The sequence below is a fragment of the Cnephaeus nilssonii genome (assembly GCF_951640355.1).
Source record: "Cnephaeus nilssonii genome assembly, chromosome: 13".
Classification (NCBI taxonomy): domain Eukaryota; kingdom Metazoa; phylum Chordata; class Mammalia; order Chiroptera; family Vespertilionidae; genus Cnephaeus; species Cnephaeus nilssonii.
Window position 1 is genome coordinate 45,125,760 of NC_137084.1, and position 18,078 is coordinate 45,143,837.

General features: G+C 45.6%; 1 protein-coding gene across 1 annotated transcript in view; it reads right to left on the reverse strand.

Moving 5' to 3' along the window:
* MAP6 (microtubule associated protein 6) overlaps nucleotides 1-7,722 on the reverse strand; it is a 74,312-nt gene extending 66,590 nt beyond the window's left edge. Inside the window, exon 1 of the mRNA XM_079786996.1 lies at nucleotides 6,341-7,722. Coding sequence (XP_079643122.1) covers nucleotides 6,341-7,260 — 920 coding nt within the window. The 5' untranslated portion in view covers nucleotides 7,261-7,722. The remainder of the gene's footprint in view (nucleotides 1-6,340) is intronic.
* Nucleotides 7,723-18,078: the final 10,356 nt, after the last annotated feature.

The following is an 18,078-nucleotide window of genomic DNA, read 5'->3' on the forward strand; positions in this document are numbered from 1 at the left end:
CTAGCATCTTTAGTGAACTCAAGAGGATTTTTAGCTTGCTGGTCAAGGCCAATCTTACAACTTTCTTCATTTAGTAGACAATTACAAGCACATCTGTCTACATTTATACAACTGGCATAGTTTGTCAAGCCAGAGGTGCACTGATTATGGAGAGGGCTCTTTAATCTTAGCGAACATTTGTTAGACTATTTTAGTTTTGTGTCTGGAACACTGAGTGATTCTTAGTGATTGTTGATTTAGAACTACCATTGGCTTGGCTCTTTTTTTTTTAAGTTCATATATGCATTAGATTCCAATTTTTCCTAAGAGAGCAGCCAAGAGTTGATTGTGTGTATCTTATCTCCACTCTTCTTTGTGTGCTAGTCTCAGGCAGCCTTATATCCCTGAGAGCTAACTGCACAAGGTCAACCAATGATCTAGCCAGACGCTTTGCACACGGTAATCCCTCGGTAAAAACACCTCACTTTACAAAGTGTTTCCCCATCCTATATTTCCAGTACCCACCTGGCACCATGCCTACTTATTACAATATTACTGACTATACTCCCTGTGCTGTACTTTACATCCCCATGACAATTTTGTAACTGCCAGTCTGTGCTTCTCAATCCCTTCACCTTTTCACCCAGTCTCCCAACCCCCTCCCTCTATTGCAAACATTTACAATAAAAAATAGCAAACCAAATTCAGCATCATAAAATAGATTTTTAAATCTAAGCAAGGTTTATTTTAGAAATGCAAAGATGACTCAATATCAGAAAAATCTATTAACAGATTAAAAAGAAAAATCCTATGATCATCTCAGTGATGCAGAGAAAGCATTCAATAAAATTCAATGCCCTCACATTTTTAGAAACCCCTAGTAAACAAGGATAAAGGGTAGTTTCTTAACCTGATATGAAGCTATCTCATAGAAACCTCAGAGCTAACCTCATACTTAATGATAAAACTTGAGAAGCATTCCCATGTCCCAAGACAAAAATGCTTTTTATCACCTACTATCAAAATTACACCAATGTCCTCACCAGCGCAGCAAAACACACACACACACACACACACACACACACACACACACACACACCACAAATATAAATATTAGAAAGGAAGACAATGAATTGGTATTTGCTAAAAACATACATTATCTTCACAGACAATCGAAGAGAATCTACAGACAACCAAAGAGAATCTACAGACAAAACTAAAGAGTGTGGTAAAGTTGCTGAATACAAGATTAATATACAAAAATTAATGCACATGAGCAATAACAAATTGAAAACTGTAAAAAAATATATACTCATTACAATGGAAAAAATAATTTAAAATAGCATAGACAAAAACAGATGATCATTTGGCATTAGCTCAGGCTAATGGAATAGAACAGAGATCTTGGAAATATATGCAAACATATGTGACCCTTATTGTGAAAGAGAAGATATTAGTAGAGGTATCAGTGGGCGAAATTTGAACTTTTTAAAAGGGTGTTAGGGTATGGGAAAAGAAAAAATTAGCTTCCTTACCTCATTCCATATATAAAGTTAAAATCCAGTTAGATTATTAAAGACTTAAATATAGTAACATAAAATTTAAACCCTATTGTGTCTGTGTATGAATTTTTTTTGAGAAAATTACAAAATGTAAGTGAAGGACATAAAAGACTTAAGTAAATGGCAAGAATACCACGTTTGAATGTGGGAAAACTCAATACCATAAAGATAGCAAATCTTTCCAAGAAGTGTTTTTCCAAGTCTGAAGCTCACCTGCATCAAAATTACCTGGAGCACTTTTTAAAATGTAGATTCTTAGGCTCCATTTCAAACAGCTGAATCTACACATCTGAGGATGAAGCCCTGGAGTCTGCATTTAGAAAGCTCTTCAAATGATTCTCTTGTGTACTAACATTTCCGAACCTTTGCCATAGGGAAGAAGGTCATAACCTGAATTGCCCAGGAGAATCACCTGGGACAGTTTTTTTGAAATTCAGATGCCCGAGCCACACCCCATAACAACTGAATCAGAATTTCTGGGAAGGATACCTGTGCATCAACATTCTGAAAGTTCTGCAGAGATTCCAACATGCAGCCCAGGTGGAGGACCACTGCCCTGGATGACAGTGCATCTAGAATCAGGTCTGTAAGGTTTGCTGCCCTTCCTCATTTGAACGTTACTCCTAGTGCTAACCTAGTAGGAACTGGACTTTATTTTGATTAAGGAAACACAATTTCCTTCCATAAGGGTTATGACATTCATTTGGTATCCCTGGCATCCTGTCTGATACATAGCAAGGGGCTTGGTGGTCATTTTCAGAAATAAATTCAACTAAGTAAAACTGAACGAAATGAATCAATATGTAGTTGAATAGAATTTTCACCAAATGCCACTGGATTCAACAAACCTAAATGGCACCTAGCACAATGTTATGCTATGAGAGATGTAGAGATGAACAAAATATACTTCTTCCCTTCAGTTGTTCATGATCTGGTGGGGGAGGCAGAAACAGGCAAAAGTATTTTACAATCCAGCAGACAATGAGAAGTGTACAGAATATAAAAAAGGGAATAAAAAAAATTTGGTTCTGAATGACAGAATCTGGAAGGCATCATTGAAGAGTGGCCTTGAAGTATACCCAGGAAGAAATTCGGAAAATGGGCAGTTGCGCTATAGGCATAGGGAATTCTGCACAGCATACGCCTAGTCAGGCAGGCCTTTCTCTAACCTTCATGGAAGACTGTAGGGCAGATATCAAAGGCTCCCTTTCTTTCTGATTTCCTTGTGACTACTCTCATTTTTCAAGTATTTTGCCTCTGGTTTATTAAATCTACCTCCTGGTGCCTCAGCTGATTTCTTCCAGGAAAAGTTTTCATTAGCATTTCTATGGGGAGCACCTGCTCCCCCATCTATCCCTATTAACTGAAGGCTAGAGCAATGGGCTGCTAAGAGGGGAATTTTAATCCCCTCCTCCTGACTCATCTGTTTTCTAATTTAGAATGCTGGGTCTAAAATCACAAATGGCTGACCAGTGAAATCCATCCTTAACATTAAAAATTATAAAAGACATGCTTCTCAATGTTATATCTTTAACATTAAAAATGATGACAAATGAATGTTTCTCCATTTTACACCATCTATGTAAAATGAATGTATTAAAAATCAATCTACTTCATGATTGTGAATAGTTCTAAAGATACCTTAGATACCATTTGAATGCAAAAAAAATATCAGGCTACTGTGGGTAGGTTATGAATTAGATGAACTGTTAAATAGGGAAGGTTTCTCAAAACCACAGCATCAAAGGACATTTGATATTATCTACTGAATGTATATTGTAGGGTAAAACTAATTAATATGTATATGACTCTAGATGCTGAATGTATATTTTGTATTATATACCAATATATTAAGCTGATGGATTATGTGTTCTTTATTTAAGCAAACTGCTCCCATTGATGTCATGTGACAGATGTCCTTTGTAAAGCCCATGAGATAAGCCAGTCACCATGGTGTAAACCATCATGATTTATGTAGAGTGGCAGAAGAAAAGGGTTTGTAAATCAAATTATCATTGAAATGGAGCCCAACTTGGCTTCTAAGGCAAGGTAAGCCTCCTTTACAGCAGACACAGGACATATTTAAATTCAGCAGATATCGGAATCATACCAAAGAAAAGAATGCGAGACAATTGGGAAGGAAAATCAATGTTCCAGATAAGCCTACAATTTCCAGGCATTTTTTCTTTATAGTATCTTTAATTAATTGATTATCTTATTTTTCATATCTACTTTCACCCAAAGTGCATTTCCCTATTATTGGTTTATTTTTCTTCTGGAACAAAAAATAATATTAAATTTCACATCAAATTTGTCATGCAGTTAAGTTGTTCCTTAGAGAAACTGATGTCTCTTATCAACACTTATTCTGTTTCAAAACCATTCTGATTATCCAGCAAAATGGAAATGCTGCCCAGAATCATATGCATAATTAAATATTACTGAAGATCCAAATCAGAAAAAAATTTTTTGAGGTGCTCAGATTTTTTTTTTGATAGCCATCACAAATAAGCATTCCCACCAGCTCCAAGAGTATAGCCTTCTGCTATTCAATCCAATCACTTGCAGTATGTGTATAATTCTAACTGAAAATCATGACATGCTTACTGTACAGTTAAGGTGTTTTTTGGGGGGGAAGAGGCTATACAGCACATAGGTACAAGCCAAAATATTTAGAGTGAGCTGTATCTGAAGGGTGGGTCATTCCCTGACTGGCCAATCATCCATGGACAAAGCAAGCCCAGCCAACTTGGAAACATAAACTGAGTGGGGTCACCCAAGGAGATTTAAGAATCTGGAATCTCTCTTGATTGGCACTGACTCTATGGAAGTGAGGAGAGGTAGTTCCTGCCTGGTGGGTGTTAAGGGTCTTAGAATGGGAGTAGGAAGATAAAGAGGCCGGACCAGGAATCTGTGATCTTGGGCCAACGTTAGGGCTCTCAGGGAGTGAGGTAGGGCCCTAGAAATAAGAAATCCATGGCAGAATCACAAGCCACATCTTGGCTTTGTTTTTTATGCCCCTTTCTTTTCTTTTTGATGCTCTCTTGGTAGCAGCATAAAGATATTATGAAAATTTTACCTCCTGGTGACTATGAATCAAGGAAAAGGATATGTGTCCTTGCATGACCCAGAGCTTTAGAGGGAAGCAGTGTACTCCTTGGGGACCAGTGTGGTCAAGATAACAATAAACCCAGAGAATAATGTCAAGTGGGAGGTGGAATGCAGGAAGATGGAGTAGTGGCCAACAGATTAGCTGCCCCTTCTCATTGGAAAATGCTTTCCAGAACTGAAACCTGGAGAGGGGTTGAATTTGTCTTAACCGAGAGGATGTTAACTATGCTGTTCTTTCCTCAGCATGTAAAGAAGTGGTTGTTATGTTCACTGGAGAAAGACCGGTCTGTCGTGAGTCTGCACATAGGGTCTTGGCAAAAGACGCTAATTCTGCAGTCCTCCTGGCCACACCCTCTGGCCAGCAGGAGGCAACTGGCTGTGGCATTGATGAAGGACCCCATAAGCCACATTTGGGATACCTTTCATTCAATTATCCATCATGCACATCTGCTTCCCCAGAGACCTCCATGCCCGATGTTACATGTTCAGAGTCAACCGTGATCAGCTAGCTGGTTGATTCAGGTTGAAAAATAAGGGCAGGACTAAAAGCTAAGCATTCAAAAATACATATTGGATGCATGAAGGATGACAAAGCAGGCTAGAAGGGCTGAGACTACAGCAGAGGGAGAATTCTAGAAGAATGGAAAGAGGGAGAGGTTATGCCCTTGCTTGAAAGCATTCATTTACAGGGCATTCAACTGTGTTGAAAAAGGCGTTCTTGGTGGTAAGAGAATGGGAAACATCTGAAGAACATAAAGAGACAGGAGAAAGGAGAGAAGGTTGGAAAGACATATCTACAAAGTGAAAATTGAATAATGAAACATCATGTAGAAGGCTGGAATAGGACCAAAATGTACTAATCACCTCCTGCGTGCCAGGCACAGTTTTCCCCCTGAATCATCTCATTTAAGCCTCACAACGTCTAGCATAGTGCCTGGCCTAGAGTAGGTGTTCAAAAATAAGTTGAATATTAAATTAATAAATGAGCAAGTACTTCTCAACCTCTCTATCACATCCGATAGGAGCCTGAGGCCCAGAAAGGTTAAGAAACTTGCCCCATGTATCACAGCCAGTAAGAAACCTAAGCAGTCTGACTTCAAAGCCCAATGGTAGAAGGAGGAGGGTGAGCTATAAGGATTGTTCAAGGAATCCAGAAAAGGGTGTGGTGCTTGGGTAGCTCCCAGGGACTGAGAGAGGGGAAGGAAGAGTCAAAGGCCAAGCGAATTGGGCTAGGGAAGAGGGTTACTGGTCACTGGGAAAGAATTCTTCTTCTGCAAGAATGGGGCCCTGGGGGAAGGCATGAAGGCCGGTGGGTGGCGACTGAGCCAGCAAGGGGCAGCATCTAGACTCGTGCAGTGGTACGATGGGTGGGGCGGAATGGAAGCACAGGCTGTGCAAAAAAATTGCAATGCGTCTTTGTTGGGCAGGGAGGGGTCTGAGGTAGGGCGGGATGGGGGAAAGGTGGCTGAAAGGGTCAAGTGAAAGACCTGGGCAGGTTGGGGAAGAGCCCATAAGAAAGAGCCCAAAGAAATCAGCCACGGGAGGGTGCCTGGGGAGGGTCTGGGGAGACTGTGGTCTGGGTTGGGGGGTGAGCTGAATGTGAGTGAGGCCTGCGATGTGGAGGACGAGTCCTGGGTACAGGGTAAGGGTGACCAGCCCCGTCGCACGAGCCGAGTCCGGAATCTCACCTGTAGGAGCTGCCCACGGCACTCGCCACCTCCTCGCGGATCTGCCTGTTGAGGGCGTCAGCGGCCGCACGCCCCTTGCCACCCTCGGGGCCCGCGACCTGAGCCTGGGCGGCGGCGGCGGGCAGCGGCGTCTGCTCGGGCCCCAGCCCCTCGGCGCGACGCAGCATCCAGGCCGGCCCGGCCTTCTTGCGTGTGTAGCGCTCGTCCGAGCGCATCGCCTCTCCCGCCCCGACGACACCCGCTCCGCCGGGGGCCACCGCCCGCTCCGGGGCCTCGGCGGCGACCTGCACCGGCCAGCGCTCCTGGCTCGGAGGCCGGCGCTTGGGCGTCCCGAGAACCGGTGCCGACGCCTGGGCGGACGCGGGGATCTGCACGGGCTTGGGGATCCACGGGTGGTCCCCGCGGCGCGGCAGCGGCCAGGCGCGGAAGTCCTTCTGGTACTGCGTCTCGCGCTCGAAGGGCACGTCCGAGGGCTGGTACTCGCTGCGCGGCCGGCAGCTCGGCTCGGGCCGCTGCACCTTCCAGGCGCGGTAGTCCTGCCGCATCACCGAGTCCGCGGGGCCCGCGCCGGAGGTGGAGCCGGAGCCGGAGCTCGGGCCGGGGCCCACTCGGCTCCGGCCCGAGGCGGCCGCCGGCTCGCGCTCGCCACTGGGCCCGGGCGCCGGCCCTGTTGCCCGGGCAACTGCATCCAGCTCGCCCTGGGCCGGCTGAGTCTCTATGGCGACCGCCGGCGCCGAGGGGGGCGCGTGTGCCGGCTGCTGCTGCGGCTGCGGCGGCGGCGGCGGCTGTGGAGGGGCGCCCGGGTGCTCGGTGGCCTCCGAGTACTTGGTGAAAACCAGCGGCACGGCGATGTCCGCCTTGTCCAGCTGGTTCCAGAAGCGGGCGATGCAGCAAGCCCGCGTGATGCACGGCCACGCCATGATGGTCGCTGCAAAGCTGGTCCTCCCTTCTCTTTGTGGCGCTAAGGCGAGCCTCTAATCTTTCTCCAGTCCTTTGGCCCTCGACCAGCCGATCTGATTCCCACCGTTTGTTTTTTTTTTTCCCTGGGTGGACTGCGTGCCTCGCCCTCCGCCCTCAGAAAGCACCCGGGAAGGTCGGGCGGCAACGCTATCACTGAGATCAAGTCCCTGGGTTACCGGCTGCAAAGGCCTGCGGGAGCCGCCTGCAAAGGCCTCGGGGACGCTGCCTGCTGCAGGCACCGGAGGTGAGAGGCGCGGAGTCCCGAGTCCCCGGCGAAGACGTCTGGACGCGCCCCTCCCTGAGGCTGCGGCGGCGCGCAAACCCCGGCCGAGCCAGGCGACGCGAGGCGAGGTGGCCGCGGCCTTAAGCCATGGCGCAGAGGAAGGACCGGGCACTGTGGCCGCCGCGTCCGCGAACGAGTCTTTTCTTCTCCTTCCCGCCGGCGCACCGTCGCCGCCGGCCACCTAGCAGGGCTCGGAGGCGATCACCTCCAGCGAGACGGGGCTTTGCTGCCTCTGCCGCTGCTCCCAAAGATGCTGCTGCAGCTGCTGCTGCTGCCGTCGCCGTCTCTGCTGCAGGGAAGCGGCCCCACCCTTTTCAGCCGCTCAGCAGGGAAAAAAAAAATCTAGGAAAGATGCGGAGAGAAAGCGCGCTGCAGAAAAAAAATCACCTGCTGTCGTCAGCGCGCGCTGCTGGGAGCTCGCCCTCTCTCTTTCCCCTCCTCCCTCCGTCAGCTCCTCCCTCCTCCGCTCCTAGGCAACAGCAGAATCAGGCCTAGGTGGGTTCAAGCCCTAGGCTCCTGACTACTTGCTGTCCTTATGCTGGTTGCTTCTCTTCAGGGGGTGGTGGTGGGGGGGGGATGCTCAGGCTCCTCAGTCATGGGGTAAGGGGTTGGGAGGGGGCAGTGTTAAACTTTAAAAGCATGGGGGAAACCCTAGTAAAATGTCTGTCCCAGGATAGACACTGGTTTTTTTTTCTTAAATTATTATTATTGACTAGAGGCCCGGTGCACTAAATCGTGAACTGGGGGAGGTGTCCCTCAGCCCAGCCTGCACTCTCTCCAATTTCGGACTTCCCTCCCACAATGCAGGACTGCTGGCTCCCAACCGCTCGCCTGCCTGCCAGCCTGATCACCCCCTAACCACTCCCCTGCCAGCCCAATCACCCCCACCTGCCCTCCCCCGCAGGCCTGGTCACCCCTAACTGCCCTCCCCTGCTGGCTATCTTGTGACTGCCATCTTTGACCATCTTGTGCGATGGCATGAGGGTCAATTTGCATATTACCTCTTTATTATATAGGATTATTATATAGGATTTGAGTTAGAGAGAAACATGGATTTGTTGCTCCACTTAGTTATGCATTCATTGGTTCAGATTTGTTGTTCCACTTAGTTATGCATCCATTGGTTCATTCTTGTATGTGCTCTGACTTGGACAGGACTGGCAACCTTGGTGTATTGGGAGGACACTCTAACCAATTGAGCAACCCTGCCAGGGCCAGGATAGATACTTTTTAAAAAGGGAGCTACTGTGATTGGCCAAAGTCACCAGGCTGAATTTGAACCCATTTTGGCTGCCTCCTGATCCAAGCACTTACCAATCTTACGCACAGGCCTGGCTCAGATGTGTGGGGATGGAGACCACCAGGCTGGTGGTACCCTGTCTATTCCTTTCTTTGGGGGAAGGGCTATCTTAGAGACTTCCCAAGAACTACCCTGGCCCTGTTCATTCAGCCCAGGACGAGGCAGTGAAAAGAAGATTCTAAGTGGTGAAGCTGGGGTGGAGGGGAAGCAAAGGGGCAGTGTCCTAGGAAAGCGGCGGGCCTGACATGTAAGGGATTTCCGGCATGTTCCTTACCCTGACTTTTGATCTTGCTCTACCTGGGTGGTAGAGTAGATATGGGGGTCAGACAGACCTGGTTTGGCTCTGACACTTAACTACCTGTGTCACTGGGCAGGTTGGGTCAGCCCTGGACCTCAGTCACCTCGTTTTTGAAGTAGAGGAAGTAAGAGTTGCCTCAAAGTGCTTTGTGAAGATGGTTAAGGACTCTGAGCAGAAGCTTTGAGTCAAATCGCAGCCTAGCTTTTGCATTTCTTAGCTGCAACCTCCTGATCTTTAGTTTCCTCTATGAATGGGGGTGCTAATTATGAACTTGCAAGATTGTTCTAAGAATGAAAATAAGAGCCCTGGTCGGTGGAGCTCAGTTGGTTGAGTGTCAGCCCATGTGCCAGGAGGTTGCTGGTTCAATTCCTGGTATTGGGCACATGCCCGTTTTGTAGGCTCTGTTCCTGGTGAGGGCATGCCAATCGATGTTTCTCATGTTGACTATCGCTCCCTTTCCCTTCCTCTCTCTAAAATCAATAAAAACATATAACTATAATATTCTCAACAATAAATATTTTTAAAAGCACATGGTAAGAAAATGAGATAATGCACTAAAAGCGCTGACCACAACATCTGGCATCTATCAATGGCTCAATAAACGGTAGCTATTAGCATTCAAAGAACCCACCCAGAAATCCATGGATGGAGCTTCCCAAGCAGGCCAGCCATCTGGACACCTGCTCTAGGAAGACCTCTTGTTCTCCCAAGTCCCTTTAGGACGCTTCTTGATGTCCCTCCACTTATGTCTCCTTCCCTGTCTTCTACTCCCTACACCTGGATTCATTCACTAGCCTTCAGCTCTGTTTCTCTCCAATATAGGCAGAGTTTTCAGCATCATCTAAGCCAGGGGCGTTGGTGTTTCCGGGCAAGGAAGTCCTTTATGTGTTTAGATTGGGAACTGATTTGCAAAGCACAGCTGTTTTGGTTTTTTTAAACCTTGAAGTCAAACAGAATGAGAAGACAATTCTGATTAGTCAATTATCTGCTAGACTTCCTCCTACTTGGGTCTTTGCCTCTTGATAATTTGATCTGAGTTCCACAAATAACATGATGCCTGCACTGTTTTCCAGTCGTTAGGAAACACATTTCTATGAACAATATAATCTGGTCTGACACTTCTTACCCCCAATTCTACATAACTCTCCTGACGCCTGCTCTGTGCCTTGGGCATTGTGGAACATAGGAGGAGCTCGGGGGTGGGTGGGGCTCAATGAGATGTCTTATGGGCGAACTGGGAGAACGGCACAGAGTTAGAAAACAGGATGGCCAGCATCAGAGAGGTTTATCACAAGTGCTGAATTAGTGACTAATGAGAGATGGGCAGGAGCTCTCCCATCAGACATGTAAGAGTGTTTCAGTAGATTTTGGAGTCAGACAGACCTGGTTTGGCTCTGGCACTATCTGTGTCACTTCTTTTCTGAAAGATGGATGTGGGTTAGAGGTGAATCGCCCGTTGCCACCAGGCAGTGACAAGCTTGAAGAGAGAAGCTTCGAGCTAAGGATTGTGATGGGACAGACAAAGAATCTGGAGCGTTAGTGACCTTGTGGGGCTGCGGCACCAATCTAACTCTGGGCATTTTTGTTTATTTCTAATTTAATTCCTTTCCTTTGTTTGTTTCTAGAATTCTTCTTATGAGAGAAAAGAAACCCATTTCTGTTTAGGACACTTTCATAATGCTCGTAGCAGAATGCAAACTCTAATTAATATTGATAAGGATGTAATTTTTTTAATATAAATAGCCAGTTCTTTAAGCGTGGTTACTTAGCTAGTCTATCCTTTCCTCACTGACTGATAATGCCTTCTCTAGTATATAACAAGTTTTCATATTTATGTGGATCTGTTTCTAAACTTTTTTTGTAAGAGAACATTTATTTGGTAAATCACAGAGGTAGAAAAAGTAATTCCTTAAAGAAATGGGCTTAGGAAACAAGTCCTAGAGGTAAAGGAAGGGCCCTTGGGAATGAGGAAGCTAATGGTAACAGGCCTGGGGCAGGGAGGGAGAGGGAGGGAGAGGGAGGGAGAGGGAGAGGGAGAGGGAGGGAGAGGGAGAGGGAGAGGGAGAGGGAGAGGGAGAGGGAGGGAGAGGGAGAGGGAGAGGGAGAGGGAGAGGGAGAGGGAGAGGGAGAGGGAGAGGGAGAGGGAGAGGGAGGGAGAGGGAGAGGGAGAGGGAGAGGGAGAGGCACAGACAAGCTCCCGGGAGAAGGCACTTGGCCCTCCATCCTAAGGGTTTTAAGGGTGGAGATTTTAGGGGAGGTCCCAGGAGAAGATCTCAATGGAATATTCAGCAGCTTTCCAGGTATGTCCTTTCAGGGTTGTGGTCTCTACTGATTGATTGGCCAGCACCAGGGCAGGGGGTCATTCACTGCAACTGGTCCTGAGGTCAATCATAGGTTCACTGACTTGGTTTTGCTGCTTTTCTGAACCTGGAGCTGAAATACAACTGAGGCATAAATGTTATCTCTAGGTGTTTGTAAATTTTATATTCAGTTTCATTGGTTATTTACTTACCCCTGAGCCTATCTTATAGACTAAAATTATTGTAGAACTTAATATTTGATAGGGTAAAACACTCCTCCATATCTTCTTTTTTAAAAATATTTTTTTATTGATTTCAGAGAGGAAGGGAGAGGGAGAGAGAGATAGAAACATCAATGATAAGAGAGAATCACTGATTGGCTGCCTCCTGCATGCTCCCTACTGGGGATTGAGCCCGCAATCCCGGCATGTGCCCTTGACCAGAATCATACCTGGGACCCTTCAGTCCGAAGGCCAATGCTCTATCCACTGAGCCAAACCAGCTAGGATCCTCCTTCCCTTCTTATCCTTCTTCTAAGTTGTCATTCATTTGTGTTCGCAAATATTTTTTGAGCACCTACTAGGTGCCAGGCACTGTTCCAGACTCTGGGGTATGGGATTAAACAAAATGGGCAAACTTCTTTGTTCTCATAGTGCTTATACTGCATTGGAAGTCTTGCCCTTAATCCTTCCGTACTAATCTTAGGATCAGCTTGTCAAATTATTTGAAAACAAAACGTTTTATAAAATGTTTTATGGAACTGCATTGAATTTATTAAATATTTAAGAAGAATTTCCACTTTGTGATTTTGAGACTTTCTACTCATAAAGATGGCAAAGCTTCCTGTTTATTCAGTTCTTTGTGTTCTTGTGTAATGGTTTTTGTTGTAATTGGAAATGGCATTTTCTTTTCTTTCTTTTTAATCCTCACCTGAGGATATGTTTTTATTAATTTTAGAGAGAGAGGAAGGGAGAGAGAGAGGGAGAAAGAGAGAGAGAGAAATTTCAATGAGAGAGAGAAACATTGATTGGCTGCCTCCTATACACACCTGCACTGTGGATAGAACCTGTAACCTTTTGGTGTACAGGACGATACCCCAACAAATTGAACCACCCAGCCAAGGTTTAAATTATATCTGTTATTGTGATTACAAACAACAGGATTGTTGAATTTTTGCATATATTGATCTCTATTCAGTAACCATACTAAACTCTCTAATTAGATTTACTAGTTTAGCCCTAGCCGGTTTGGCTCGGTGGATAGAGTGTCGGCCTGTGGGCTCAAGGGTCCCAGGTTCGATTCCAGTCAAGGGCATGTACCTTGGTTGCAGGCACATACCCAGTAGGGAGTGTGCAGGAGGCAGCTGATCGATGTTTCTCTCTCATCGATGTTTCTAACTCTCTATCCCTCTCCCTTCCTCTCTGTAAAAAAATCAATAAAGTATATATTTAAAAAAAAATAGTTTAGATGATCTTGAATTTGTTCACAAAAATGACAGTGTAGCCTTTTCATTTTTATTTATACCTCTTATTTCTTTCTCTTATCCAATTGCTCCTAATGTACCTCTAAAATTATTGTCCTCAACTTTAATGAGAATGTTTCCAGTATCTCACCATTAAACATGACATTATTTTTGGCATAAAATATTTTGTAATAATTCATTTACTCCAATTTTACTAAAAATTTTTTACAATGAAGAATATATGGTGAGCCCAGCCTGTGTGGCTCAGTGTTTGAGCATCGGCCATGAACCAGAAGGTCATGATTTGATTCCTGGTCAGGGCATATGCCTGGGTTGCAGGCTCAGTCCCCAGTAGGGGGCGTGTATGTGGGATGCAGCTGATCAATGCCTCTCCCTCATTGATGTTTCTCTTTTATTGATGTTCCTCTTTTATCGATGTGTCTGTATCTCTGTCCCTCTCCCTCTCTCTAAAATAATTTTTTAAAAAAAATTTTTTTAAGAATATATGGTGAGTCCAGGCCCATGTGACTCAATTGGTAGGGCATTGTCCCCGTGCACGAAAAGGTTGCCAGTTCGATTCCCGGTCAAGTTACTCACCTGGGTTTCGGGCTCCAAACCCAGTAGAGCATGCAGGAGGCAGCAGATTGATGTTTTGCTCTTACATAGATGTTTCTGTCTCTCTAAAATTAAAATATATAAATAACAAGAATATATGGTGAATCTATCAAATGTCTTCTCCATCTTTTCAGAGATGATCATGTCTTTTCCACTTTGAGCTTCCCACATATTTAATTCTAATATAGGAAATGAATAAACCATTCTTGCCTTTTTGGTATAATGCCGATTTGGTTGTGGGGTGTTATTCTTTTAATGTTCTTCAGAATTCTACTTACTAAAATGTTAAGAGCTTTTTGTATTAACACTTATAAATAAGCTTGGTCTGTCTTCTTTTTGCTGCACCTTTTTGTCTGGATGGCCAACAGTGTTATGATGACTTTACCAAAAGCAGTTGGATGCTTTACTTTCTGTGCACTATGGCAGTGTAAATGGGATCAGAGTGATTCCTTTCCTCAGGACTGGAGGTAACTCACCTAGCCATCATCTGCACCTGGGCTCTTGAGGGAAGCTCCTTGCTTACCTGCCAGAGAGGTCATGGCATTGTCCTGTTTCTGACTTTTCAGTGGCTTCCCACTGCTCTTAGAATAACATCTGATTCCTCACCATGGTCTTCAAGACCCTACATGGCGTGGCTCAAGTTACTAACAAGCTGCTCTCATATAGTATCCCACTGTTCACAGCACTCCTGCTGCATTGCCCCCCTTTTGCTCCTGAGCTGTATTTGATACAAAGGAGATAGCCAAAGAAAACAAACAAGCAAGCAAAAAAGTATCATTGAATGAATCACTCAGAGGACCAGTGAAGGGGACACTGGGAAAAATAGTGGTACTGTATCTTTGTCAGAAAAAGAGATAAGGAATCAGTGAGGGTGGAGTTCATGTTCATACAGGTTTAGTTTTAGATGACAGCTAAGTGAAAAGTTCTGATAGGCATTTAGCAATATAAGAATGGAGTTTATAAATGCAGATTGTAGAGTTATCCTTAATCATCTATTAATGCACTTAACCACCCACCCACTCATCCATTTATCCACCTGTCTCTTCAGTTCTCTATCTATGCACCCATATTCATTCATGGATTCAGACTATAAACCTTTGAATAACTAATGAGCTAAGTCTGGGGCATTGGAGGGTAGATTGACCAATAGACAGTTTCTGCTCTCAAGAAGTACAACAAGGCTGGAGGGGATAAGAGAGTAGTGGACATAAAGTTAGACTAGACTATAGTAAGCACTGCTTTGAGGTAGCCAAAAGTGCATTATACAAAGCATAGCTAAAAACACGTGGGTGAAAGAAATAATTTACTCTTGAGAGGGTGCCAAAAATTAGGGAGCATTGAAGAGGAGGAGGATCTGACCAGAGCTGACAAGCAAAGGAAGAGGTGGGTCATAGAGATAAGAGGAAAAACAGGAGAGAAATTATATCACAGTAGAAAACACTTGGGCTTTAGAGTCAGAGCAACCACATTTTGAATTCCAGCCCTATTTCTTACCAGCTGGGTAACTGTGGGGAAACAAAGTTACTGATGACATTGGTAACCGTGGTGGTGATGACAGACGTAATGGTGATGGTGATAATAGTGGTAATGGTGGTGATGATTGTGGTGGTACTGCTGCTGCTGCTGCTGGTGGGGGTGGGGATGGTGGTGGTTAAATGGTGGTGATGATTGTGGTGGTACTGCTGCTGCTGCTGGTGGTGGGGGTGGGGATGGTGGTGGTTAAATGGTGGTGATGATAGTGGTGATGATGGAGGTGGTTAAATGGTGGTGATGGTAATGGTGATGATGGTGGCAGTGGGAACTGGAAGACAATTTAGAGACCTTACTGCTTGCTTGTTGAGCAGCATTTGACTCGGATTTTTTAGGCATTGCCCTGGATATGAGAATGCCATATGACATTATGGCGGAGAGCAGAAAAGTGGGCCAAGTTGTGCTGCCTTCTTTCGCAAGGTGACTGCAGTTTTGTTGAAAGCTGGACCCCAGCCATCCACTTTCTGAAAGGAAAATGCATTGGCCACAATCCATCATACTGGTTTGCTGACTCAAAATCTTTGATGATGAGCACTGAAATTAAGTGATTACATTTTTTTCCCTATTTTAAAAGATATGCCTTCCTGCTGGGCTTAAACAGTAGAGTCAAGTGAAATGGTCAAGGGAAATAGTTTTTAGTCAGAATCAATTTTCTCTTGATGACTAAGGGGGGGCCGTGGCTTGAAATTTGGCCGAGAGGATCCACATTTTGCCTTCTGCATTTCTGCAGAGTAGCAGAGCACTGGGGATACTGAGGGTGAGAAAAGGGGAGCAGGACCTGTTAAAATAAGAAAAATATTTCTCTCCGGCGGATTTAAATAGTGATAATGTCACCTGCTTAAAACACCCAGCACTGTAACTGGCGCATATCAGCTATGATGCAAATGGACTTCTCATTCCCTTTCTCACATAGGATTGCCATCCTGGTGACCTGGGGCAAGGACTACCTAAAAGAGGAGGAACCCGGGACAGGGTGGACCAAACTCGGTGAGATTGTGGGTTCAGAAATGGCTTGAGGGAGGGAAACTATCCTTTGCCAAGTGCCTACAGACTGCCAAACATATGCTAGTGCCTTTTTTTTTCTTTTTTTTAAATATATTTTATTGATTATTTTACAGAGAGGAAGAGAGAGGGATAGAGAGTTAGAAACATTGATGAGAGAGAAACATCGATCAGCTGCCTCCTGCACACCCCCCACTGGGGATGTGCCCGCAACCAAGGTACATGCCCTTGACCGGAATCGAACCTGGGACCCCTGAGCCCGCAGGCCGACGCTCTATCCACTGAGCCAAACCGGTTTCGGCATGCTAGTGCCTTCATATTGATCCTGACAGTAGTCCATGAGTTGGTTTTATTCATCTCATTAGGGCCTAATGATTATTAGGCAGATGAGGAAATCAGGGCTCAGAGAGAGCAAGTGACTTGCCCCAAACCAAGGAACTAATTCAAGGTGGAGCTAGCATGAGTCAGGCCTTTATAAGCCCAAAGTCTCTATACTCTCCATTATATAGACAGCCCTGTGTGGTTGGATGCTGGGAAAATGGAATATTGAGAATGAGACTGAGGTGTGGGAGAGCCAACAGCTCTGATCTCTCTTCATTTATTCAGCTCAGGGCCTTAAGTCCTTGGAAGAGCCACACTTCAAGAGAGCTACATCTGAGCCAGCAACGCATGGGGTGGGGGCAGGGTGGGCAAGAGAACAGCATGAGGGTACAAGGTGAGACAAGGAGGTGCTCTGAATTTCCTCCCCACCCAAAGCCTCTTTCCCCCTCTTCTCACCCCCAGGCCCTCTATGGCACATCAGGGGTGACGCTGATGCCCCTGTGTGAGGAGCTGGGAACCCTCCCACCCCAGCCACCCAGCTCTGGTGTGAGCTCAGCTCTAAGCTCTCTGGTGGGCCAGGCCTCTTCACAGAGACCCAGAGATTACCTTTTATAACCTCAGGGCCTCATGACTCAGGGCCCATAAGCTTTTCAAGCACTTATGCAAATATTTAAGCCCTGAGAAGAAAAATATATTGGCTCCAAAATGTGATCAGAAAAAAAACAACATCAAAATTAATATGTGTGTAGCCCTAGCCCAGTGGTCGGCAAACTGCGGCTCGCGAGGCACATGCTGCTCTTTGGCCCCTTGAGTGTTCTAACGCCACTTCTTCAAAATAGACTCGCCCAGGCCAAAAACCGACTTCTGCGCATGGGCCACCAAGTTTCTATCGCACTGTACGTGCGCGCCCACACGTGGTATTTTGTGGAAGAGCCACACTCAAGGGGCCAAAGAGCCGCATGTGGCTCGCGAGCCGCGGTTTGCCGACCACTGCCCTAGCCGGTTTGGCTCAGTGGATAGAGCATCGGCCTGCAGACTAAAGGCTCCCGGGTTCGATTCTGGTCAAGGGCACATGCCCAGGTTTCAGTCTCGATCCCCAGTAGGGGGCGTGTAGGAGGCAGCCAATCAATGATTCTCTCTCATCAGTTCTCTCTCATCATTGATGTTTCTATCTCTATCTCCCTCTCCCTTCCTCTCTGAAATCAATAAAAACATATTTTTTAAAAATCTTTTAAAAATTCTTTTTAAATATTAATATGTTTTTAAATATCTACAAATGCAATATTATGTCAATTAGTCATGGGCAACCCAAAGCCATTCTTATTTAGTTATAATAAATATTGTTCAAGTTATAAAACAAAAGGAATAATTTACTCTTTACCAAACTCGAAATTACAGAAATCCTTTCCCAAACTGTTATTGCAGTAAATGGTATTTGATGGCGGGGGCAGCTTCCTGTGCTTGTCATGACAACGGTGGGTCCCGGGCTCTACAGGCCTTTGAAGGACTCTGCTGGCCTTGCATTGCACGGTCCTTCTGGTCACAGTGGTGGTCACAGAGGAAGGAACTGCAGCTGGCTCTCGGGTGGAACTGGGTATCACAATTCAGTAGGCAGGGACATGGCTGGAGGCCATCTGCCATCAGCAGGTGTGGCCTCTTAGGAAATA